We start from the raw sequence: 26,048 nt of genomic DNA, 5'->3' as shown, positions 1-26,048 counted from the left end.
TTTCTTTTATTGAATGTTAAAGTGTAGTTCTTTAAAAATTGATAAAATGTCCACAAGAGTTCTTTTGACAGACCCATTTGGCCCAACATATAATGGTATAAAGAAGGTAGTGTTGCATGAATTGAAACAGAATGTTGTGACTTACTATGGAATTTGAAGACAGAAGAACATTCTCTTGTTTTGCCAGATAGCTATTTTTATGAGCATGTAATATGCAAGTAGCTCTGTTTTTTGGTCAGCCCAAGGCTTCTGACTGTAGTATAAAGCTACTTGCATTATGAAGCTAATTCATCATTTGCTAAAAGTATGATGCAACGGGTAGGTGGTGAGGGAGGGGAGATACTCACTGAAGTTTCTGAAGAGCAGGGGTGTTAATGGAGGTGATACTGATGACAATGGTAAATAAGCCACATGGGGGCATATCTGGCCAAGGTGAAGTGGACACAGCTCTGCCTATCTCCACATACCAGACCGTGTCCAGCAAGCAATGCTGGGTGGACTGTATGCCATACCTTTCAAAATGGCCTAGCAAGGACTGCCTCTGAGCACTCTTCACTCTCAACCCTCCTGGAAGCATATCTGCTTTTGCCCAGCACGTACATACTGAGCCCAAGTCTCCTCTGCCTTGCAGCTGGTGGAGTCATTTACATCTGTGCAGTGAGTGTTACTGCAAAATGTTACTAAACTAGACTGGCAAATTTGCACTCACTTTTGCACAGGTGTAAATGGATACACAACGTGCAAGGCAAGGCAGCATTAGGCCCAAGACCTCCAAGAACTCCCAGTGAAGTGTTGCTCCTCTACACAGTACAACACTACCTGTAGGATTCTTAATTTGACCCCCAGTATGCAAGTAAAGTATACAACAGGTAGAATGGGGTGGAAAATACTATGCATGCTTTAATGCACTCGGTTGAACCTACATCTTTTTTGATTTTTAATAAAACTACAAGTTCTAAAGTTAGGTTCCTTAATTGTCTTGCCAGCCTGTCAGATAAAGTCATTGCTTTGAACAGGATCTGATGCTGAACTCCTTTTGCAAGTAAATCTGCAGAAGTCCATTGGCGCTCACCTTATGCAGGGATTGGAGAAGGTGTTCAGGATCATGCTGGGCCATTCTAAATTAAAGGGATGTCATAGGGAAATAGTAGTAACCATCTTCCCTTTCAGGTCTGCTGTGAAAATTAAAGTGGAAATGGGATACACTATTAAAGACATTTAACTCACTCTGCTAAAGCCCATTTCAATATGTGCCTGATGAGGGAATAAGCCTTGCAAATGAATTACTTTGCTGTTAATTCATGTAAAACCTGCATATACAGTGAAATGCTCTTAAATAAATATTTGATAAATGAATAAAACCCGGCACACTAAAACACCAAAATATAATGACTGCCTGGCCTGATAAGACATAATTACTTTTAATGAAAACACCTGCCAAGTGTAGATATGCAAAGTAGCACCTGATATTTTCTGCCCACTCCTGTATGCAAGTAGCTGTAAAACCCCGACTACTCACCTGTATTGTCATCAGCTTCTCCTTATTGTAGAAAGGATTCCACTCATGACTATCTGACCCCCCCACCCACCATCTGTTAGGTGGTTGATGATATTCAGCCTATTGTTCCTTTCATGTTAAATTTTTAGGAAAGCACTTTTAAAATGAAAAACTCATGTTTGCTGATTTTGAGACCCCTGAGCATGGGCTCATGCTTAACTTGCCATACCGGTCTGTGCTATTTTGGAATCCCTTAGTCAAAGTCACTGGTAGTCCTGTATTTGATCACTGTCTCCCTAGCTAGGTGTCAGAAGCACACATCACCATATCTGATACCCCTGCTATTGATCATTTAAAGGGTTCATACACATTATCCAGTAAGAAGGTAGGGTGGCATGGTGCATTAGGGCACTAGACTTTCACCTATCAAGACCTGAGTCTAAAATCTTAGCTAAAGTCACAAATAGGGAGGGCTGTGGCCATCTCAACATAGTCCTCATTTTTCTAGCTCATGAAAACAACATATATGGCCTGATCTTGAAAGTTGCTTGAGCATCTGCAACTCTCATTGAAGCCAAAAGGAACTGCAGGTGTTTCACACCTCTCAGGATCCTCCCCATAATAGCGTGTGATTGGCAAAATATCCTGGCAAGGATTGTTGCAGGTCAGGATTGAAATGCCTTGAAGGACCAGTGTAAGGAAGAAGGCCTGGCACCTATCTACACAGTAGCTGGTTTGTGCCAGCGGTTAGAGCAGTGGTTTTCAACCTGTGGTCCGCAGTCCCAGAGGGTCCGTAGATTATGTCTGAGGGGTCCGCAAAAGGTGGTTGTTACCATACAACAGTGGTTTTCAGCCTGGGGTTCATGTCCATTACTATGTTTAAGATTTCCAAAGGTGTCTGCACCTCCATTTGAAAATTTTTAGGGGTCCACAAATGAAAAAAGATTGAAAACCACTGGGATAGAGGATAGCACTGAGAGTGTGTCTGTGGGTACACCTGCAATAAGAAACCTTTTATTAGGGATGAAACACTTGCAAGTAAGGAGGAGATGATAAACTTTTCTCAAGGGGGAATGAAATTCACCTCTACATTGAGAGCTAGCTTGGGCCACTAACACTTAAGTGGGACTTAAATGGCATCTAGGCCTTGTTGGCTGAGCTGAATTTTACCCAGGAAGAATAGTGCTGTGTAAAGCAGGAAATCAGAGAACAGTTAAACAAGATTACTCAAGTAAAAAGACAAATTTTACTTTCCGAGAACTGGTGTGTCTCTCTCATTCTGTGGGAGATGCTCATAGCCAGTGATAGACCCAGATATATCTTAGACTGGCTTGCCATTCTTGTTGAAGGTGTTTGGTCTGTTTAGGTCCCATATTGAGTACATGCTTTTGCCACCCATAGCTGTAGAGTGGGCAACCGGGGTATTGGGAGAAAATATACATGAATTAGCTGTCTTTTAGTGCAGATGTATTTTCAGTTGTTGTAATACGGTGACTTGAGTATTAATTTCCTAATATATGCTCCCATTGTGAGTTCTGTAGTATTATAGAGTACACAGCATTTTCAGTTCAAATTCTCCAGCTGTCTGCCTTTCCTGTCCAATGCAAGGTTTCACCCTTCCATTATGAGAGCTGTAGGTTGGACATACTTTTCATTCTTACTCTACATGCCTCTCCCTGCATGCTTTTATTGTCCTTATTTTCTCCTCTTTTGCTTCTCTGAGTAAAACTAATGGAAATGAATGATAGAAAAGCTGCTTAGTAAGAATTAAGTAAGAATGTTTCCTCTCTATTTGAGACTGTCAGTGAGAACTGGCTTCTCAGTCACTGTTTCACTCCTAAAAAAATCTTACCTATTAACTGCTACAAAGATGTAGAGAACACAAACCAGAGGCAGACACCAATAACTGCTCAGTTCTTTGCAACACCTAGTGTAAATAGCTTCTTCTCAAGTGATCATATGGTACAACCCTGGAGGGATAGCTCCTCAGACTTCAGTGGAGCTGCACCATTTTATACCAGCTGAGAATCTGGCCCTTAAAGTTTCTTGGGCCCAGATCCTCAGTGGTAGTTAGGCATCTCATTGAAATCAATGGGAGTTTAGATGCTTAAATACTGTTAAAGATCTGGGTCATGATGAAGACGGGGACTCATTTCCTAAATTGGGAGATTTAGACATACCAGAGGACACTTGGTCAAACACTCCTTTTCACAAAATAGCCTCCCATTAGCCCATATTTGAATGTTAAAGGATGTGATCCCGATTATAGAGATCAGCCAAGCAAAGTATTCTCCATAGGTCAGATTGTGCTTCCCTTTTATCTGTTTTTCTGAGCTTTCTAACCATATTACTCAATAACGAGAATGGTTATAGCTTGTTTTTGTATGCTCACACATGCAAGCTAGTTGTTTCCAAATGTGTAAGATAACAAGAGATGTTCATATGGTTTGGGGGGAAAGGAAGCATTTATTGGTTTAACTTTTTTTAATCATGTGTTATTCTTTTGTATTGGACAAAACCGTCATTAAAAAAGAAGATCAATTCTGATTTATCCGTAAAACATGAGCTGACTTATCATTATTTTAGTTTTCGCTTAGGACAAACAGATGTCAGAAAATTAGTTTCAAAGGCTGGTTTGACATCAGACTCAGGGACTATTTCTGACAGCAAAAGGGAATGATGGAAGGAATTGGGGGGAATGATACACAGGATTTCTTTCTTATGTAAATTGTCCCATCTAATCCAACCATTTGGTGCAACTCGAAACACAGATCATGTATACCAGAGATTATAAAAAAATCACATACCTCCAAACCAAAAGAGTACAACAACTTCAAAGAGCAATACCAAAAAACAAATCAAAACAACAACAAAAAACCAATACCAAAGCCATATTTGCATCTTTGTATGGGCAATCTGACTTGCTCCCTTGATAAAGTGTACCAATTTAGACAAATGACTGTGCTTCCTAAAGGGTCGTGTGAAAAGCACATTACTATAACTCCTATGTTAATACCCTGCCTGAGGAGGGTCAGGACTTTTGTATGGAAGGTACAGGGTTTCCTTTACACTGTCTTAACTTCTCATTTTACTTTTTTCTCTCTCTCTTTCTCTGTCTCTTTCCTGATTTGCCTGCTTAGGGACAGACAGGTAATGGAGAAGAAATTGAAAGGGAAAATACAGGGAAAATGTAAATGAAAAGAAGTTATTATAACTGTTATAATGAAGTGCCTTTCATTTAAATATAAGAATGTAACGCTGAAATGAACTTGTGATCCTGAAATGCATTTTTAATGAGTTTCCTTTTTCTTTTGCTGCTTCAGTGGCATATTTTAAAGACCCTTTGAAAAAAGCCACATTAAAAACCCCACCAAATGCCACAACATGCAAAATTGGATATTGGTTTATTCCAAAACTGCTGATCAGGAAGAGTGGCTCTTCAACACAAAATGTTGCAGTCACTTTATTTAAATGAGTTTGAATTTGCATTGTGATGTGCCATTCTGATTTAGAAAAAAAAAATTAGATTTTCAGATCAAATTGACCCAGCCAGTGAAGCGTTAAGAAACTGGCAGGTTTAGTCTGAAAGCCTCATGTTATATCAAACCTGCAGCCGGTGGAAGTCATAGAGCACCAGTGAGAAAACAACTTTCTCACTGAAATCTTTTTCTTGTTACTGTGTAAGATTTTTGTTCTCACTTATTTCTCCTTCTCCTCATAGGGGAACGCCCTTTCCACTGCAGTCAGTGTGGAGCCTCCTTTACTCAGAAAGGCAACCTTCTCCGCCACATAAAGTTGCATTCTGGCGAAAAACCCTTTAAATGTCACTTGTGCAACTATGCCTGCCGACGCAGGGATGCCCTCACGGGCCACCTGAGGACTCATTCTGGTAAGTAACTGCATCCAAGCCCTTTCTGGACAAAGTTTGCTCACTTCCAGGTCAGGCTGGGAGTTGTGTACGTGCTCACTGCCGTCATGTCTCCAATGGCTGCTTGCGTCAGGATGCAAGTAGGCTCCCTTCAGGCTTAACCAACTTGTGACTTGAACAAAAAGTGCATAGCTGCAGAGTTTGAGCAGTAAGGATGCCTCATCGGAAGCTACTAAACTCTGCTTATTTTAGCAACCCCAAATAATCAGCTTTTCTTTACTTCTTGGCACCAGGCTAGTTGGAAATTCCCATGTTAGAGTCTGATATTTCAACCCTTAGGTGAGCAATCCCTTTCATGGGACTATTTGCATGAATAAGGGCTGCATGATTCGAGTGAAATGCACCATGGTGCGGAGCCTGCCTAAGGCTTCTGCACCAGTAAAGTCTCACTTAATCCCTCAAAAGAAGGTTTGAGTAATGCATCGGCTTGGTGCTGGCTTTCTAAATATGAGGTTAATTTCACCCATTGCGCATAACTTATGTTGTGTGCTGCATTATACTGTTAGAGGTTTCAGGTGGGGGTTGTTATTTTTTAAATAAAAAGACTCTAATATGGAAGCCTGGATAAATATTTTCTAAAATACTCATGCTTGTGCTCATTTCTACCTTTTCATTTAACAAGGGCTCTCAATGTTTAAAAAGGTCACAGCATCACTCTCCTTCTGAGAGCAAATCCAAAATGATACCCACACCATTAAAAGTGCCTGCAACCATGCCAGCTGGGGCTGCAATTTTATCAGATTTCACAAGTTAAGCTGGAATTCTCCTGGTCAGTATTTGGATAGGAGGCCTCCCAGGGAAACCCCTTGTGCTTCCAGAAGTAATGTAAAAAAGTTAGCATTCGGCCAATAGCCCTGTATGGTGGTAGCAGGCTCTGGAAGTGCCATTTTTTATATGAGGTGAAAACCTGATCACTAAAGATGGCTCTGTTTATAAGAGATGTTCTCCCAGGTGTCCAAATCAAATTCCCTTTGGATTCTGCCTGTATCAGGTCCTAATTCAGGAAACCATTAAGCACAAGTTTAATTTTTAAACATGTGCTTAAGCTCCTTGATTTCAGTGGGACTTAAGCATGTGCTTAAATGATATCCTGCATAGGGATTTTTTTCTGAACTGGGCATATAGGCATTCTGCTTATCTAAAATTGCCATTTCAAGGAGATACAGTATTCCTCTTCACTTCCTCTCCGAACAAGTATTGTGTTGTGCTTTATGCTATTTAGCAGCTGTAGAATTCCATCCCAGATATGGGTGAAGTGATTTCTATACAGTTTGAATAAAGTTCTGAGATTCTTTAGGATATGAGACACTATATAAATATGCAATATTATTATGATTAGTAAAGTGACATCATTGTATGCAAATACGTTGATGGTCTCAGTCCAGTTCCTAGCTGACAGTGGTGGTGAGTGAAACTCAAAGATGAGGTTTGTATAACCATCCAAAAGTATAGCTCCTTATCAAACTAGCCAGTCTTTTTAATATAAGTCTATACATTCTGGGCCAGAAATCTCACGTGAACAGTCACTGTGGTAAGATTCCCAAGTACTTTCTGCATTTGGTCATGCTAGATACACCACAAGCAGAGCCTCTGTCATGATATTTCAGTGCTTCTACTTCTGGATTCTGCCAGAACCAGGAAAATAAAAATATTTTTTATAAAAATTATCCAGGACTGATTTGAACCTTAAAAAAAGACACTATTTGGATTTGCTTCTAGTTTTAAGTAAAGAGTTGAGTTGGTTCTCATTGCATCAGACCTGGTTCATCTACCTCTAGTGGACAGTGGTCTACACCACAAAAATAGTCACCCCAGTTGGCAGTCTCTGTGCAGAGAGGACTTGGAGACTGAATTACCTTCTCATCCCTACAGTTCTTCCCTCATCAACCTGAGAATTCTTCCCACATCAAGGATGAGGCACATAAGGCAAAGAATGGAGGAAGGCTTGTAGCGCTGCAACTCTTTCTGTGCCAAACCGGCAGCTCCCCAATGCAATAAATTCTAAGAGATGGAGTCCAAAGCCCTGAAATTCCAGAAATTGGGATCCCAGCATCCCAAGATAATTTTCAACTTATGAACCCAGGATTGTACCATCAAATGTCCTAGAATTTTGCAAAGCCTTTACTTACAATTATCAATACGCAAATCTTTATTATACAAAACCCAGCAAACTGAATACTTAAAGGATGTTTACAAATATGATGATAACATTTGTCTGAGGTATTTGATGCCTCTGTAGTTCTCTGATTTTGCTGTTGCATGCCACCACTCATCAAGACAAAATTCTATTTGATATCGTACTTGCCCTCAGATATTTAGACCAGTTCCAAAGCAGAGAAGAAAACCAGTCAGGCCCAGTGACACACAAAATGTGTGGGGCAACTAAGATTGCCCTAGTTTTGAAGATTTATGGCCAGATTCCTCGGCTGGTGTAAATCAGGGTAGTTCCAGCGATTTCAATGGAGCTATGCTAGTTTGTAGCAGCTGAGGAGCTGGTCTTTAAATTAGAGAATATAACTAAATTTTCATTAAAAAGAAAAGGAGTACTTGTGGCACCTTAGAGACTAACAAATTTATTCGAGCATAAGCTTTCGTGAGCTACAGCTCACTTCATCGGATGCATTTGGTGGAAAAAACAGAGGAGAGATTTATATACAAATTAAATTTTCATTGTTGTTTTGAGAGGCCCCAAATACTCCATTGAGTGTTGGCTGTAGATAGTCCCACAGCACGCATGATTTCCTGTTGTTATCATTATTATTCTGTCAGATACTTAATTTCACTCATTTGCTAAATTGTGTTTTCTGCAGTTGGCAAACCTCACAAATGTGGATACTGTGGCCGAAGCTATAAACAGCGCAGCTCTTTAGAAGAACATAAAGAACGTTGCCACAATTACCTGCAAACCATGAGCCTCTCAGGCAGCTTGTATCCAGGTAGGAGTGAAAAGCAGAAAGGGTAATCCTGGAACCAGTACCCTCCTGTCACTCATTAATTACTAGGTCATGGTCCAGTTGAGCTATCTGGGAAGTGTAACTATCTATTACAATACTACCACTGAACAGATTTTTGAATATATATTTCCATCTCTATCTGGGTAGACAGATAATTAGTTGGAACTATTGTTGTACTTAATCAATATTGAGTTTTTTTGTTTTCTTTGCTCCAATCTAAAACAATCAAGCTAAGGTATGAAGGCTAATTTTGGCTTTTACATCTAGAAACAACACCTTCAGGTAACCAGCTACAAGACTTGGAATTCCTTAGCTCACCAGCTGTGCAGGCTAAAGCATAGTTATCCCAACTCATAGGGCTGGAACTTTTCTATTTATTTTGAGTCCTATAGATTACAATACTCATTACAAACTCTTGTTAAAAAGATAATTCCACTGCCAAAGTGATTTAGAGCTAATTTACTCTGAAATGTGCACTTTGGTATGGGGGTGGGTAAGAACCACACACATCCTTACATACCTGCATAGGCTTTCCAGACCATGTGTCCCAGTGCACAGCAATGAGTAGGCGCTCAATGCCAGCTGCTCCTCCCAGGCCAAGCGGATGAGCAGGAAGAGAGAAGAACCTTAGCTCTGCCCCACAATGCACTAGAGGCGCCAGTCTGGAGAGGGTAGTAATTTGCTGTTAGTAGGCACCAGCAGCAAACACCTACCCACCTGAACCAAAGAGAAAGTAGGGAGGCAATCGTGCCTCACTGCAACATGATTTTTTCCTTTGGGCCTGTGTACCAACATCTGATCCCATGTCTGGGGCATGTGGCAGAGCCACAATCTGTTCCTTGGAGAATACGGAATCTAAACCTGTGCCTAAAATTGAGCAGGTCTTGCTAATTAGATGTGTGAGACTGATCACAAGAGGTAGTCATACCGGATGTGTTTATAGGCATTAGTTCAGGTGGAGAACAGAGTATCAATGTGCTGCAGAATTTAAAGTTACAATCCATCTGATAGGTTTCAGAGTAGCAGCCATGTTAGTCTGTATTCGCAAAAAGAAAAGGAATACTTGTGGCACCTTAGAGACTAACAAATTTATTTGAGCATAAGCTTTCGTGAGCTACAGCTCTGTAGCTCACGAAAGCTTATGCTCAAATAAATTTGTTAGTCTCTAAGGTGCCACAAGTCCTCCTTTTCTTAGTCCATCTGATAAACTGCATTTCTTGCCTACCTTTTTGAACCTGTAAGTGTATATTATTCAGTTTGTCAAATGACAAAATGGTACATTATCTCTGACCTATTTGCAATGATGCCTTATTTAATATTGTATATGTGGACAGCACTTGAATATGTTTTTACATGTTGCAAGATAATGTAAAGTATATGCACATAATGATAACACTGAATGCAGCTGAGATTCTTCTTTCCAACAGCATGTTAGAGCAGCGCTCCTTCTAATTTTGTTGAGGGATTGGAGAATGTATTAATAGGAGGAAAGCTGGAGCTAATGTACTCAAGGCCATGATATTTATTCCGTAACAGGGTGATAGGATGTAGAAGCAAATAGTCTGTCAGGGGTTAGAATTTCCAGTGCCTGGCATAAAGGTTTGATACATTTGTGGGCAAAACAAAACAACAATTTGTGTTAGCTTTTCAGTTACTTGCTGAAAATAAAATATTAGTAAAGAAAAATATGCAGATGAAGCTGAAATCAGTAACCAGAAACTTTAATAAGAAATAACTCTCAGATGTATGGGACTGTGCTTATTATAAACCCTGACACAAAAAGCTTAGATGTTCAAAGCAGTTTAGGGTTGTGCAACTCTTTATTTAATATTTGAATCAGATTGAAAGTTGGCATTTTCATAAGTGGTTTTTAAGAAACATTGCTTTCTTGCATACACAAAGAGTATCAGCCAGATCCCTATTATATCTAATATGACTTTGATTTTAGAAACTGGGAGTAAAATGAAGAAATAGCTTATATTCTAAACATTGTATTTTGCCACAAATCCTACTTTTTAACAAAAATTGGTATTATTTCTCAGGAAATAAATCAGTTTTTCATTTAAAAATCCTTTGTTGAAAGTGATTCTGGTATTTTAAATTACATACAAAGCTCCCTAACTCATCACAAACACAGTTTGACTTCAGATGCCATTTTTCAATTTTAAAAATATTATATCTATAAAGAGGTAAATATGCAACAAAGCAGTTCAGAATGAGACCTGGTCCATTTGGTATTTAAAAATATTTTTAAAGGCATGTTTTTTATACTTAGAAAAGTAAGTCAGTCTTATATGCAAGAACTACTGTTCATTAAGCTTTTCAGTATGTATTATGGAGCTATTACTATGATAATAAAGTCCCATTGATTGTTGTATTAATAGAATCATAGAGCTGAGGGGTAAGGTCATCCGGTCCATCTCCCTGTTACTGCAGGATTATTTTCCACAGCATATTTTCTAGTATTTTGTCTAATCTAATTGAAAAAGTCCTAAGCAATTGATTTCTACCACTTCCTTTAAGGTCCTGATAGCTCTCATTGGGAAACATACCTAATATGGGCAGAGCCAAGGAGGAGGGTGAAGGGGAACAACATATTTTCTTTCATTTTCTCTTTGAATTTGAAGGAGATTTGGAATGAAATCCTGGCCCCACTGAAATCAATGGCAAAGCTCCAAACAACTTCAGTAGGGCTAGAATTTCACCTTAGTGTCTGATGCTGCTTCCACAGACATAAGTGGGAGTTTTGCTATTGATTTCAGTAGGAACGCATGAGACCCTCCAAGTACTATAGAGAATATCAGAAGAGACAAACTATGAAAACTTGTAGACTGAGCTTTGCTGTTGTGGTTTAGTGTATTATCAGAATCAATCAATGGAGCTATGGCATAGTACAGCCACAAAGATACACAGGTAGATGGTGTAGGCATATACAGATATCAGTGTTTTTTGTTCCCACAAAAAAATTCAGTGAAAGCACAAAAACAGAAACAATTTTCAGTTTTTGGCAATCAAAACCCCCAAAAATTCAATTATTGGGGGGTGTGGTAGGGTAGGCATAGGTTTCAGTTTCCAAAAAACTGGAAAATACTGGTTTGGGCCTAAATTTTTATTTTTTGCTTGCTATTTTTCATCCCTCTCCCCCCCACCCCCCACCCAAAAAAAGAAATCATGGGCTAACCCTCCTTTAATTCTTTGGAAATGTTATTGTGCTGCCTTCTTGGATGCCATGGGGAAATGTGTTTGTGTTTGCATTTTGGTGTCAGTGTGGGAACTGCTATTTGTCATTATGTCCTTTAGAAACAGTGACTTTTTATTGCTTTGGGCCTTTACCATAGAATTTTACCCTTTTGTAACTTCTAAATTGGATTGTTGTAACACACACTCCAAAGGGCTATTCTTGGAAAACACCTGGAAGTGTTAGCTTATACCAAATGCAGAAGCTTGCCTCCTTAATGGGTGCATTGTAATGAGCATACAACACCAGTGCCCAGTACTGACTGACTGTGCCCACACCTTGAATAGCATCTGGAAGTGATCAGTCTTTAAAATCTTAAAAGGGGCCCAGTCATTTCAGCGAGCACTTCAACCACTGTAGTATGTCATCCTGCAGCTGTGGTTAAGATCTGCTAGATTGCTCCTGCTCTTGGTTCCTAGAGTTGTCTTCCATGGGGGCACTCTTCTCTGAGAGCACTTAATGGCTCCTTCTATTGATCCACCCCACCTGAGTCTGTCAACTTCAGGGCATGATGTAGCCAAGCCTATTCTATCAGGCTGCCATTTAAATGACATATTGATAATATTAGAGAGACAAGGTGGGTGAGGTGATATCTTTTATTGGACCAATTTCTGTGGGCGCGAGAGACAAACTTTCGAGTTTACACAAACCCAAAGAAGAGTTGAATTGGTCCAATAAAAGATACTACCTCATCCACCTTGTGTGTCTCTAATATCCTGTGACCAATACAGCTACAACAACACTGTATACATATTACTAGCATGGGTCCATTGGGTTTGCTTATTCCTTTCATGTAGGCAACAGATATGTTTACTTTGACTAGTGTGAGGTGCCCAGTTACCACAGCAGTAGCTACCATGTAAACATCTATCAATAAGTGAGCACACCTATTGAGAAGATAACATGTAACCAGCAGACATAGAATATAAAAGACAGCTTGCTGAATCAAGCTTTTTTACTTGATGATCAGATATCAAGTCACAATCTTGCTTAAAATATTCATCTCCTGGCAAAAGATTAAAAAAAATCCAAAGTTACACACACTTGATAGATCACCTTTTCTTCAGCCATTGGATGCTCAGGATAGATATAGTTTACCATCCTAGAGCTCTTGTTGTTTCAGTTCAGTCTCATACCCCTTCAGCTTCCACAGGCAATTGCTACAAAGTGACATAACAGGAACCTTTTCCCTAGTGGCTCATAGCTAAGAATCTCTTTGCTGGGCTTCCTTTCTAAACCTAAAACTTCTTAGCAGCAGCAGGAAGTCAGAAAACAGTCTGAGTGCAGAAGGTCAATGCTCTATGATAAATATATGTTCAGCCACTGGACTAGCTAAAATTGGATTTTAATGACGAACACTGTATCAGGGAAGTAGAGTAATAGTGAACTGTCAGAGAAGTTGTTTTCTACATAAATTATAAATACATTCTTCTATATGAAGTGATAGCCATGCCCCATTTCTGTTGAAGCGATGCTTATTGTGCTGGGCTTTTCTGTCACTAAAAGGTAGTGGGGGGTGGGGAGGGTAAGAGGGGGAGTGCTTTATATCAAAAGTAATATTAAAGATCTTAGGGCCTGATTCTCCATTTTCCTGCACCATGTGTAATTGTTCAGACCATTGCAAGGTAGGTGTAAAACCAAATCAGAGTGATCATGTTAGACATCCATTTTGCACCAGTGTAAATAACTAGACAGGGCACAGAGCAATTCAGGCCCCATAAGCTGTAGTTGTACTTTGCAAGCTGTTTCTCTACATTCTATTAGAGGGGAAGATGAGCACTGATATAATTTAGTCAGCATAAGGGACAATGATACAAAGAGTCAGAGTCAACCTGTGCCTGTCATTGTAAGATCCTGGTTTTAGTTGGTTGCATGCTAATGGAAAAGTCTGACTAACACGATACAAAGATGGTAGTTCCATTAAAATGGAGCATGCATGCCTAACCCTCTGATGTCATTTGATTTCAGTCATAAAAGAGGAAACTAACCAGAGTGAAATGGCTGAAGACTTGTGCAAGATAGGGTCAGAGAGATCCCTCGTGCTGGATAGACTAGCAAGTAACGTCGCCAAACGTAAGAGCTCTATGCCTCAGAAATTTGTTGGTAAGAGTTAAACGTTTGCTGTCTCCTAAAAAAGCCTTATAGGGTTCTCAGTCTTGCATCATGATTTTCATTTGTTATCATTAAATTAACAATATATAAATATATAGGATTCACTAGACGGATGCATTAAAAAAAGGATGCTTTCTGCAGCTTAACTTTCCATTTTACAGCTTTTGTGGGGGGTTTAATATTCTTGCCTTTTCCACTGTTGATGCCCCAGGTTTTCTATATGATCATACTGGGAATCGAGGCTCCTATTCAGGAAAGCACTTAAGCAGATGCTTAAGGCTACGTTTTGTTAACTTCCCCCATCAGGGGCAGACCCTGTGTGTTGACACATGTGTAAGCATGTGTGTATAGGTGAGGTTGGGCTGAACATAAGAGGTTAATACTCTTTCACTCCTTCAGAAAGGTTGTACGCTTGTTTACTGCATTTCTTTGGTCAAGTATAATTTATAAACCTAGAAATATGTGCCCAGCTGATGAGAATGGTAAAAAGAAAACAAGGTCAATTTATACTTCTACATGTACATACTATAAGCAACACAAACTTCCATAACCTGCTTCCTTATTTTACTAATAGACATTTTCTTGACTCAGTGACTTGACTAGGAGGTGGTGTCCATTTTCTTCTTCCAGCTGGTATTCAGTGTGCAGAGTAGTAGCTTGTAGCAAATCAATCAAAGGAAATTGAATACAATGAGAGAGATTGCAATAATGTTTAGGTTTAGTTAAACCCTCAAAAGCATGGAAACTCAAAAGAAAACCTGAGCTCACTTCTACAGAGAGACAGACAGAATATTCAGACCTCTCCTAGTTTTATATCACTTGCTTCAGGAGAGGATTAAAGCCTGTGGGAAGGACTATATTGTAAGAAGGGTTTTGAAGAAAAGGTGGAGACATGACAAGACCAGGTAAGGGAGGGGGATTCCAGAATGTAGGAAGCCACATGGAAGACTGTTTGATTCTAAGAGTGGGAAGACACAAGGGAGCAGTAACTCATGTGGCATGGATAGAGCAAAGGGGGAGTGAAGTGTGCCACAGAAAGAGACAAACGGAATAGTAGGGATCCAAGTTGCATATGCCTTTTGAGAGAAGAAGCAGCAGCCCAAACTTCATGGTGTGGGTGACAGGAAGCCAGTGGAAGGATTTGAAGCAGGGAAGAACACTGCTAGAGCAGTAGGCAGTCCGTTTTTCAGGGGTTAAATTTGAGCTCTGGGCAGGACATCCAGGAAGAGACAGACAGAAGTACAAGTATGAATAGAGTGAGTTTAAGTGAGAGGAGAAGAGGCACAACAGAAAACACTGGATGAGATTGTAAAGGGAGAAGAAGATAGGGCCAACTCAAAATGCTGAGAGACCTCGGTAAAGAGAGGGAGGAAAGAAGCACCACCAAATAAGATACTGCAGAAGTAGTCTGAGAGGTAGGAAAGGAAGTCTCTACAGTCTAGGGCAGAGAGAGTATTTAGGAAGAGGCATGATCAACCATATCTGAAGTGGGAGAGAGCTGAGAATTATGGAGATGGAGAAGAACCCTTTTGATTTGTCCAGGAAGATGTCATTGGGCAGTTTCAGTGGAATGGAGGTAGCCCAAGGTGATCAAGGAGTGAATTAACATAGAAGAAGTTAAGACTACCAGGGTAGAAAACACATTTGATAATTTTCAAAGAGGAGAGTGATAGATGGAGAAGGAGATGGGCTCAAGGGAGGGATGTTTGAGGCTACAGGAAATTATAGCATGTTTGAAGTCAGAGATGTGTGAGCCAGAGAGGAGAAAAATCGAGAAGAAGGAAGGGAGATTGTATAAGGGAGGAAGCAAGGGAAATCAGGAGTTGGAGAGAACAAGGTCAAGAGAGCAGATTGAGAGACTGGTGGAAGAGAGTAAGAGAAACACATCTGAGTCAGAAACGGGTAAGGGAGGAGAGAATATATTGTAGGAGAGGGGAGGAGGAATCTCGTACCAGAGTTTGTCATTGTGTCAGAAGATAGAATAGTAGGTTTAAAGAAGAAAAGGAGTACTTGTGGCACCTTAGAGACTAACAAATTTATTTGAGCATAAGCTTTCGTGAGCTACAGAGCTGTAGCTCACGAAAGCTTATGCTCAAATAAATTTGTTAGTCTCTAAGGTGCCACAAGTACTCCTTTTCTTTTTTGCGAATACAGACTAACATGGCTGCTACTCTGAAACCTGTTATTATGCTAGGTTTAAAGAGACAGTCAAAGACAGGGAAAAGAAGGCAATGATTGAAGGAGCAGGACTTAATCAGGGCAGGAAATGTAGCTGCTTACCCACTAAGACGGCAGAATTGAAGATGACGACAAAATTGTAGAGGTAAATACTGAAAATGTGGTAGGAATTCTGAGTTAAAGAACTCCAAATTGTTGGATGATCAAGGTCCAGATTCAACTACTGGAGTAAGTTGATGCAATTCTTCTGAAGGCTCTGGACAGAATTTATCTCAGACTTTTTGTATACGGAAAAAATATCAGCTGTGAAGACACCAGGAAGACCAGAGAAATTAATTTGTTTTAGAAAACTATTTTTTAATAAACACGAATAAGTAACCTTATTTAGAGAGGTTGGGCATGGACTATTTTTTTGTTCTCCATTGTTTGTCACCCTCATACTAACAAACAATAAAGAAAGCCAGGCAAATGAGAGACATGGGTAAGGCAGTTTCCTGTCACTTATTCTGTGTGTGGTGTAAGAAGACACCATAATGACAGACAATATTTATGAAGATCTGCTGTCAAAAAAAATGGCCTCTTTGGACAAAGAGACTCATCAGAGACCCCCAAATCCCCTCCTCCTTTCCCCAGTGCTCACCCCACTTAATATGAAGTACATTACCAGTTGCTCAAACTCCAAATCTGGTCTTCTTGTCCAAAGTCCATTTTGGTAACAAGAAAATGGACATTGAACTAAAGAATTAAATACGCCAAATACTGAACCAATTTCCAGCCCTCCCCCATTTCTTTAACATAACAATGCTAGCATCATTTAACCAGTGACTAATTTAAAAGACCCCGGTCCTGATTCTCCTCACTTACACTGACTTTAAATCAGTGCATCACTATTGATCTCACTGGTGTCACTCGTCATTTAGGCAGAATTAAATGAGAGGAGAAGCAAGCCCAGAAGCACCACTGGTTACAAATGCCAGAGAAGGCACAGGTTTCCTCAGCCAAGCCAGTCAAGTATAAACCTCAGGGCTAGTTAACAAGGTAGGAAAAATAAGCCACTGTTGCAAAGAAGAATGCAACAATATTAGAGCTAAGCCAAGGTCCAGTCAGTCCCAAACTCACGAGAGAAAGAACAGTAAGGTTCTCAAGGTGCAACCTGGTACTTTATAAAGCTGAGTTCGTTCACCAATTTAAATTAATTAAGTGCAAAATTATTTGACAGCAATATTGCCTTCGCAGCACTTGTGTACGGCACCATGCTTTGCAAATAGGAACAGACCCCAGGACTGAGAGCCAAACTGGACCTTCCAAACTGGGGTTGGAGAGGGACTGGTAACAGTTCGGGCTGAAGTATGCCTGATATGTTAAAACATCAACCAGAAAAAAAAGAAGCCTATCCGAGCTAAAGCGTATCAGCTATCTGTTAGCATTTGGCTACCTGTAGCAAGATCCCTGAAAACCTGCAAAGCTTCTGAAGAGCTTCACACCACTAGCAGTTTACCTTACTTATTCTCTGATAACCATAAAAATAGATGATTTTAATGAGCACTAGTGTTATCTGCACTGCCCATATGTAAAAATGATACCTGCCTGCCTTCAGCTTGTGTGCATTTGAAATGGTCTTGCTCTGTGACAGATTTTTCCTTACGAGGAGCTATCCATTATATTGGTCAGCTATAGGCTAGTTATGGTACATAATCATAAAGCAAATATTTAACCAATAAAGAACACCTAAACTTGTGCCCTCTGGAGGCCCAGTGTATGACATATAATAACAAAGAAAGCCCAGGTTTTAATGATGTACCTACATATATGCTTTAACTTTGTAGTTTTCTGAATCAAGGGTATAAATTCATATTAAAAATGTGGTAAGCATTTCACACCTTGCCCATGCATTTTCCACAGAGTCCATTTTGAATCTCCAGTCTTTAGCTCTTTGCATTTCAAAACAATGGGATTAGAAATGGTGCATCTAATAAAAATCATGGCACTAGTGGGGAGGAACAAACACTAGCACTAGGAGTGGGAGGCGGACACTGGTGGGAAAAACAGACCAAAAAGCACAGGGTCAGATGTGGATGGAGCCAAATTAGGAGCTGTGTATGCCATGCCTTCTTATTGGATATTTACTCAGGAGTTAACATAGCTCCAAGAAGTGCTAGCTCAAGGGCTGGTCAGAAAACAAAACCAAAAAAAAAACATTTTGCAAACAAATGTTGAGCTTTTGACATTTGTTTTCATTCCGCATTAGAACAAAACCTAAAACTTTTTTAGAAATGTTTCACAAAAAATGAGAGCAAGTCCCCCAGCTTCCAATTAACCAACAGCTCACTGGTTAGAGCACTCGCCTGGGGATGAGGAAAGACTGCTTGATTCAGAGCAGGGATTTGGACCTGGGTCTCCCACATTTCAGCTGAATAAGAGCCTCCCAGGAGGAGAGAGAAATTCTATCCTGGACCTGAGAAAGATTAGTCAAAAGAGCGAATATTCCGCAAAAAGTTCTAGTTTTGACTAATCAGCATTTTCCTACAAAAAGACATTTTGTCAAAAAAATTCCTGACCAGCTCTAGTTGGCTCCCATTCTGTGCCTGCTACCTCCCCTGCTGTGGAGTGAGTCTAGAGCACAGCAGGGAGGAGCCAGATTTCCAGAGAAGATGGAGGCGCAAGAAGTGCCTAGTAGGCAGCAGGACTTTCTGCACTATAGGTCTGTTTTTTGCAGGATTTCAAGTAAGCGATTTCCAGGCTGCACTTTTGGCCCTTTGTGGAGTTTGGAAATCCAATCTGAGAGGGCAATTCTGTCCAGTTCATCCTGTGGAATTTCCAGCAGACTTTCCCCCTTCTCTTTGGAGACTCTTCTAGAGGAAGGAACAATTGGGCCCCGCTCTAGACAATCTTCTACATGCTGCAGTCTAATGGGAAAGTTATTAGTATAGCCCAGGGCAGTATTAACTTTGAATGGAGCCCCTCTGTATTTTAAGGAGGAGTGACAGCAGCACTGACTGGTATGAGGGAAGCAGGACCTCACCTCCACTGGATCCCCTGAGATCTGTCAGACCCACGTTGCTCACAGTTCCATAGAGAAATTATTAGAGAAGTTATTTAACCATAGGGCAGTGGTTTTCAAACTTTTTTTCTGGCGACCCAGTTGAAGAAAATTGTTATTGCCCGTGACCCAACGGAGCTGGGGATGAGGGGTTTGTGGTGTGAGAGGGGCTCGGGGTGGGGCAGAGGGTTGGGGTGAGGGCTGCCGGGGGGGCCAGGAATGAGTGCTTCAGGGTGTGGGAGGGGCTCTAGGCTGGGGCAAGGGGTTGGGGCGCAGGAGGCGGTCAGGGCTCTGGGCTGGGGGTTGGGGCCGGGGATGAGGGGTTTGGGGTGCATGAGGGGACTCTGGGTTTGGGGAGGCTCAGGGTTGGGGTATGGGAGGGGGTCAAGATTCTAAGCTGGGGGTGCAGGGCTTGGGGTGGGGCTGGGGATGAGGGGCTTGGGGTGCAGGAAGGAGCTCTCGGTTTGGGGGGGCTCAGGGCTGGGGCAGGGGATTGGGGCACGGGGTTGGGGCATGGGTTTACCTTGGGCAGCTCCTGGTCAGTGGCGCAGTGGGGGTGCTAAGACAGGCTTCCTGCCTATCCTGGCACCACAGACCGTGCTGTGCCCTGGAAGTGGCCATCAGCAGGTCCAGCTCCTCAGCGGAGGGGCACAAGCTGCTCCGTGTGTCTCTTGCCCGCAGGCACCGAACCCCACCCCCAGCTCCCATTGGTGGGTTTCTGGCTAATGGGAGTGCAGAGCCAGTGCTCGGGGCAGGGGCAACACGCAGAGCCCTGTGGCCCCCCTGCCTAGGAGCCGGACCTGCTGCTGGCCACTTCCGGGGTGCAGTGCGGTGTCAGGTAGGAACTAGCCTGCCTTAGCCAGGCAGCACCACCCATGGGACTTTTAAGGGTCCGGTCAACAGTGCTGATCAGAGCCGCCGTGACCCAGTGCCTTCCATTCCACAACCCCGTACTGGGTCATGACCCGCAGTTTGAAAACAACTGCCATATGTGGGGTACACTATCTGGGAATCTGAAGGAGGTTTCCTCCTCTTTGCCCCTCCCTTATGGGACTGGTAATATTTCAGATGTATTACAAATACTGCATGAGAGACTTTTTTGTCATTCAAAGCTACCTGTTAGTGAAGTTCAGTATCATGAGCGATAGTGTAGTGTAGTACACAGATATACTTTAAATCAGCAGCTGTATTTTTAAATACTTTCTCTAATTCCCAGGCTTTGCTTTTTATTTTTAACTTGTTTCTCTATAGACAAGATTTTTGAAAGTGGTTACTGATAATAGACACTTCAATTTTTGGGTGCCCAATTTGAGGCAACTTACAGGAGCCTGACTTCTAAAAGTGAGGAGCACCCCCTCTTTAGTCATTAGAAGTTGGTAGTAACTTAGTAACTTTTGGAAATCTTAGTTTATATACTTGGAAACTGCTCCTTATATTTTTTTTCTTTGCTGATAGATGTGAAGTTGTAATTTTTTCAGTGGACTCTATTGCACTTGTAAGGTCACACCTAGATTTGGTTGGCAAAATGGACTCTTTAGACAGCTCAAAAGAAGTCTCACTCCATTCAGAATGGTAATTTTCAGTTCAATGGCATTATTTATTTGAGAAACATTGCCTTATGTTGCTCCTGCCACTACTTTTCAGTACAGAAAACTTGTGGACATGTGAACCTTCTTTTCAGAACTAGCGTCTAGCCTCAAAAAATTTCATTTGAAGTGTTTGATGGAAAATTGACTTTTTGATTAAATGAATTTGTGAAAAGTGTTTGCTTTCCACAGAAGGTTTTAATTTTTTGTCAGTAAGCTGAATGGTGGAAAAATGAAATGTTTTTGTTTTTCAGACAAAAAACAAAATATTTCTGACAGACTCCCATTCTCTTCTATGGGCCAGGATCCTTTGATAGACTTTATCTCCTATGATGCACAATGGCAATGTAACTACCATGATATAGCACTTCCATGCACCAACAGGGAGGCCATGGCACACCAGAGTCCAACCAAGGAGCCCAGCCTGTAGAGAAGAATGGGAGTTTAATGCAGTTGGACCATAAGTATCATGAGGCACCACGACAGTATTTCAGAATTTAATTTTTTTTATTGTTTGCCAAAATATATTTTCTGATCAGTTCTAGTGTAGCTCACTAGGAAATTGAGAGCTTTTCACAGCAGTTCTCAATTTCAGATGCAGATTTGTACCCTGCATTGCATCTTTCTATTTTGATTTTACTGCCATAGACATTTGGGATTCAATGTGTCTAAGCATTGGACTTCCTAACTCCTGATTGTTTTGGAATGCAGGTGAGAAATGCTTGTCTGATGTTCCATACGATGCCACCACTAATTATGAGAAGGAGAGTGAGATGATGCAGACTCATGTTATAGACCAGGCCATTAACAATGCCATCAGTTACCTAGGGGCAGAGTCCTTGCGTCCCCTTGTGCAGACACCTCCAGGAAGCTCTGAAGTAGCACCTATTATCAGCTCCATGTATCAACTCCACAAACCTCTTGGGGACAATCATGCTCGTTCCAATCATACTGCTCAGGACACCGCAGTGGAAAACTTGTTGCTGCTTTCCAAAGCCAAATCCATCTCCTCTGAAAGGGATGCCTCCCCCAGCAACAGCTGCCAAGACTCAACAGATACAGAGAGTAATAATGAGGAGCGCAGCGGTTTAATTTATCTGACGAATCACATAGTTCCCCATGCAAGAAATGGCCTGTCTATAAAAGAAGAACAGAGGCAATATGAAGTCCTGAGGGCAGGTACTGACAATTCCCACGATGCTTTCAAAGTGATCACCAGCAATGGGGAGCAAGTAAAAGTTTACAAGTGCGAACACTGTAGAGTTCTTTTCTTGGATCATGTGATGTACACCATCCACATGGGCTGTCATGGGTTCCGCGATCCTTTTGAATGCAACATGTGTGGCTACCACAGCCAGGACAGATATGAATTCTCTTCTCACATAACACGAGGGGAGCACCGTTTCCACATGAGTTAAAACCCCTCCCACACAGATGCGATCTTGTCAGCTGTGCTACTGGAGCTGTATGAACGACAAAAAACACCAGTCTACTGGACAGTAAAAGCATCCAGAAATGAAAATTAGAAGACCTGGCCCCAGGAGTTTTTTTCCTCTTGGTAGCATGTATTGCAACTTAATTTTATAAAATGCATATTGATGTTTTTATTGCAAATATTTGGATCATCAGACCTTTAGTAAGTAGAAGCTTTTGTAGTCAGGTGGCTGAATTCACTTCCTTCTAGCGACTGCTTTCTGCAGACCTCTCTCCCCAACAGTTAAACATGTGCACAAGGCACAAAAACTTGTCTGAGGGCTAGAAAGGCCTTGTGCTAACATGCTGAGAATCGGGCTCTTACACCAGACATACATTTTTTTTTGACTTCCCATTATTACTTGGGTTATTGGGAAGATTTAATTAAAATAAAGACAAAGTGGCCCAATCAGGACCCTTGGGTGGTGCCATGGGGACCTGGAATGGTGTTGCAAGCCTAGACTCTTGACTGGCACTATTTTAGTAGTGAAGTAAAATAACACAATAGCACACGCCAAGGTGTGGATTTTCTTGCCAGCATGACATACCTTATTTCTATTGTGAGGCATAAGGCCAGTTTTTTGAAGTACATGAGAAACACCCTTGTAATACATACTTGCATTTATTTGGAGAAAAGGGTTTTGTTGACTTTTAAAATAAATATGTTCTCTCCCTATTCAATAAAAACTCACTTTTTCCTTAAAAGTATAAGGTTTAAAAATCTTTCCGCATAAGAAAACAACCATTTATGTAGGATTTTTTAAAAGGAGTTTTAATTATTTAGAAAAATATGATATTCAGTAGGCGAGAGAAAATGTTTGGAGAATATTTTTATGCACCCTTCTTTCGTTTTGGGGGCAAAATTTTTACAACTGGCTGCAAAATTTCCAATTCACCCATTTTGCATATGAAAATGCCCATTCTTCTTGCACCGCAAGTCCTCTGGCTAATTTTGTGGGCTGTGTCTGGAAAATTTAGCCCACAATGATTTTTTTTTAAAAGCACTGAGATGAATTAAACAGCCATTTAAAAAACGTATAGTGCCCATCTCCCCTCTTCTCTAAAATTAACTATTCATTAAGGGATCCATCTTGCAAGATACTGAGCACTCTGGCCCCAATCTAGCAGAGCATTTCAGCATTTGCCTGAGTCGTCACATGAGCATACATGGAACTATTCTTATGCTTAAAAATAATCCCAAGTTTAAGGGGTTTTTTGCTGGATTGAGGCCAGAACAAGGATCAAGCCCTATGAAACCAAAAACATTTATTCTGTCTTTTTCCCCCCTCTCATTCAGAGCCCCCTTCTTAGCAAGACCCTCCCAACTAGCTGTTTAAATTCCAGTAAAATGAAAAGACATCTGAAGCACAAAGACAGCTGATAGTAAAAACTGCCAATCTGTTTGTCTCTTCTTTAATTCCTCTTCCAAATAGCTCATTCCTCTCCCCAAACAGCCTCCCGGCTTTAAGACCGTGTAATAGTGATATTTATGCAACTTGGTTAAGAATCGCTCTGCAGAACTGGAATATTTCCACAACAGTATAGGTAATAATAACTAATTGATTGAGTTGCCCGACCCATTGAATGTACAAACATTTCCACTGTGTAAGAGATTGGTACTACCCCATAAACAAAAAACATATATTGCAACAAGACCATTTCTTAAGTCTTGTAATACTGTTATGTATTTTTATATATATATATATATATTCATTCATATTACAGACCAAATTCAGTAGAATGAGTGCACTTCCACGAGGATGAATGGGGTCCAATGGGTGTATATATTACATATGTATATTATATATAAACAGACAGAGGGGTCCTGGTTCTGCTTTCACTTACGCAGCTGTACATCAAGAGCAACTCCACTGAGGCAACGGAATGATACTAGTGTAAGTGAGATTTGAATACGCTTTACACCTCAAACCCCTCCCCCCCCACACACGCATTACTTTGTTATACTGTACATTCATTCCTAACTATAAGAAATTTACTTTGTAAAAGCCAAGTTCCTTGGATCACAAGGGTGATATTACATAGAAAGAATGTATATAATGCTTGGACTGTGTAAACACATGCAAACACACTTATGCACATACACTGGTGAAACAAGAATATGAACATCTTAAATTGCTGGTAGGATACCAGAAAAGAGATAGTAACATAAACTATAGCCCTGATTATGACCTTACACTGGTTAAATTCCATTGACTTAAGTGGAGGTACTCCTGGTTACAATCTGGCCCCTACGCATCAGGCAGGGAAAAGCCAAGATGGGCAATTCTATCTATTTTTTGTGCCAAAAAGATTTCCTCATTGAGTCTGTTGCATATTCTGTGTCAACAAAGACTGTACATACTGGTGAGCCAATAGTATTTAAACATGCTTCTAGGAAGAATCTGATGTTAAACTACAAGGGAAGGGCAGAAATAACTTACACTAAGAGGAGTTCTTTTTTATTTCATAGTTTATATTCTGTTTCTTTTGAATTTTCATGCTTTTACAGGGCCTAATTCACCTGCCCTTCATCCTCACACTTTCATTGCGAGCTGTTCCCCGTGCTGTTCTGACCAGGGAGGTACACGGTCATTACTGACAGTCTCTTCAGTGACCTCTTTGCATCAGTGGCAGATAACTGGACAGCTGAGGAACGTACCTTAATCTCCTGGAAACAGGAAGCTGGTTCTGTTACTGATATTCATGGCCCTCTCACAGTTTAAGTGTTATACAATCTATACACAGATTATTTTTAGCTTTTGAAAAACAATCTTTTTCTTAACACAGTTCAGACCATAAGGAAGCTCTCTTTTAGGGGATTTCTTTGCTAAAGCCCACAAAAGAGAGAGCCAAAGTCACTACTGATGTAAGCAGGCACCTCTCCAATGAATTGGTGCCCACTTAAGTGATGTGTGGATTCTGGCCTTTAGAGTGAAACGTTTAATTATAAAATTTCTGATTCAGAGGATTTCTCTGCATTTAAATGTTTGGGGCTATTTCACTTTTTTGTCAACATGCACACACAAGTATGTGGCTGTGTGGCTCATACATAACTACATGGAGTTATGTATCATATGATAATTTTCACAGTGGATGTGTTTCTTGGCTCTAGGCTTTTCCTATTTATATGAGAGTATGTGAATGTTGTACAATAAATAATACAGTTGTATAATTTAGCTTATTAATAAGATACAGTGTATCAGAAGGAGTAGCATAACAGCAGTAGCAACCGCGTTCCTTGTTTGAAGAGAGGCTTTTGTTTCACATTGTTTGCACAAAAATCAGCCTCTCTTTGTTTGGAAATAAATGTATTGATAATTTTATTTATGGGGATGAACACATGAGGGAAAAACGATCCATGTACTAGGAGCTCGTCTGTCTGCAGTTAAACAAATTGTGCCCGTAGATAACCATGTTAGTGTAACCTCCCTTTTCTCCTCCTATGCTCTGGTGTACCAGCCTATCATGGTTTATCTCTACCCTAAAAAAAAAAAAAAGAGTAAACATGTTGAACGGCTTTAAGTTAAGTTGATACCTGTTTTAAAAAAGATGTAAATAGCAACATAGTAAAAACTGCTTTTCAGAATTTTTTCCACAGCTGGTTTCTCCTCTCCCCCCACCCCGCCTTTTATATCTGATATATAAACAAGTTGTATTTACACATTTTTTGTTGTGAATTTATATTGTAAACCCCATTTTCTTTAAAACCATTGTATTTACATTTCAGATTTTTATGAAATTTGCTTGATTTTTTTTTAATTAAATTACGTCTGGAAGGGGAGCTGTATCTTGTAAGGGAGACAGGTTGGTAAAAGACTTGTCTTTAATTGCTGTAGTGATATTCTGCACAGCTTAAACCCTTTCGTGTATGAGTGATTCTGCATGCACATGCAAGAGAAGGGGGGCAAAGTGGAACAAGGAAGAGTGCATAAAGCTGTTTTTCTTGATTTTCTGTTCACATCTACACTAGTGTAACTGTATGGAAGTCAGTAAAGTTTAACCAGCCTAATGCAAATGGGAGATAATCACACCCTTGATCTT

At 40.6% G+C, this 26,048-nt stretch overlaps 1 protein-coding gene across 14 annotated transcripts in view; it reads left to right on the top strand.

Annotated features, from left to right (window-relative positions):
* IKZF1 (IKAROS family zinc finger 1) overlaps window positions 1-25,785 on the top strand; it is a 92,960-nt gene extending 67,175 nt beyond the window's left edge. For 7 of the 14 annotated variants that reach the window (XM_043508650.1, XM_038390099.2, XM_038390094.2 and 4 more), the window contains 4 exons: window positions 5,220-5,387; window positions 8,237-8,362; window positions 13,587-13,721; window positions 21,246-25,785. In XM_043508650.1, the coding sequence (XP_043364585.1) occupies window positions 5,220-5,387; window positions 8,237-8,362; window positions 13,587-13,721; window positions 21,246-21,952 (1,136 nt within the window). In that variant the 3' untranslated portion in view covers window positions 21,953-25,785. The remainder of the gene's footprint in view (window positions 1-5,219; window positions 5,388-8,236; window positions 8,363-13,586; window positions 13,722-21,245) is intronic. The other 7 variants (XM_043508647.1, XM_038390100.2, XM_038390096.2 and 4 more) reach the window with 2 other exon arrangements.
* The last annotated feature ends 263 nt before the right edge of the window (window positions 25,786-26,048 follow it).

The sequence above is a fragment of the Dermochelys coriacea genome, chromosome 2, assembly GCF_009764565.3.
Source record: "Dermochelys coriacea isolate rDerCor1 chromosome 2, rDerCor1.pri.v4, whole genome shotgun sequence".
NCBI classification, from domain to species: Eukaryota; Metazoa; Chordata; order Testudines; family Dermochelyidae; genus Dermochelys; species Dermochelys coriacea.
This window is presented reverse-complemented; position numbering and strand designations above follow the sequence as displayed.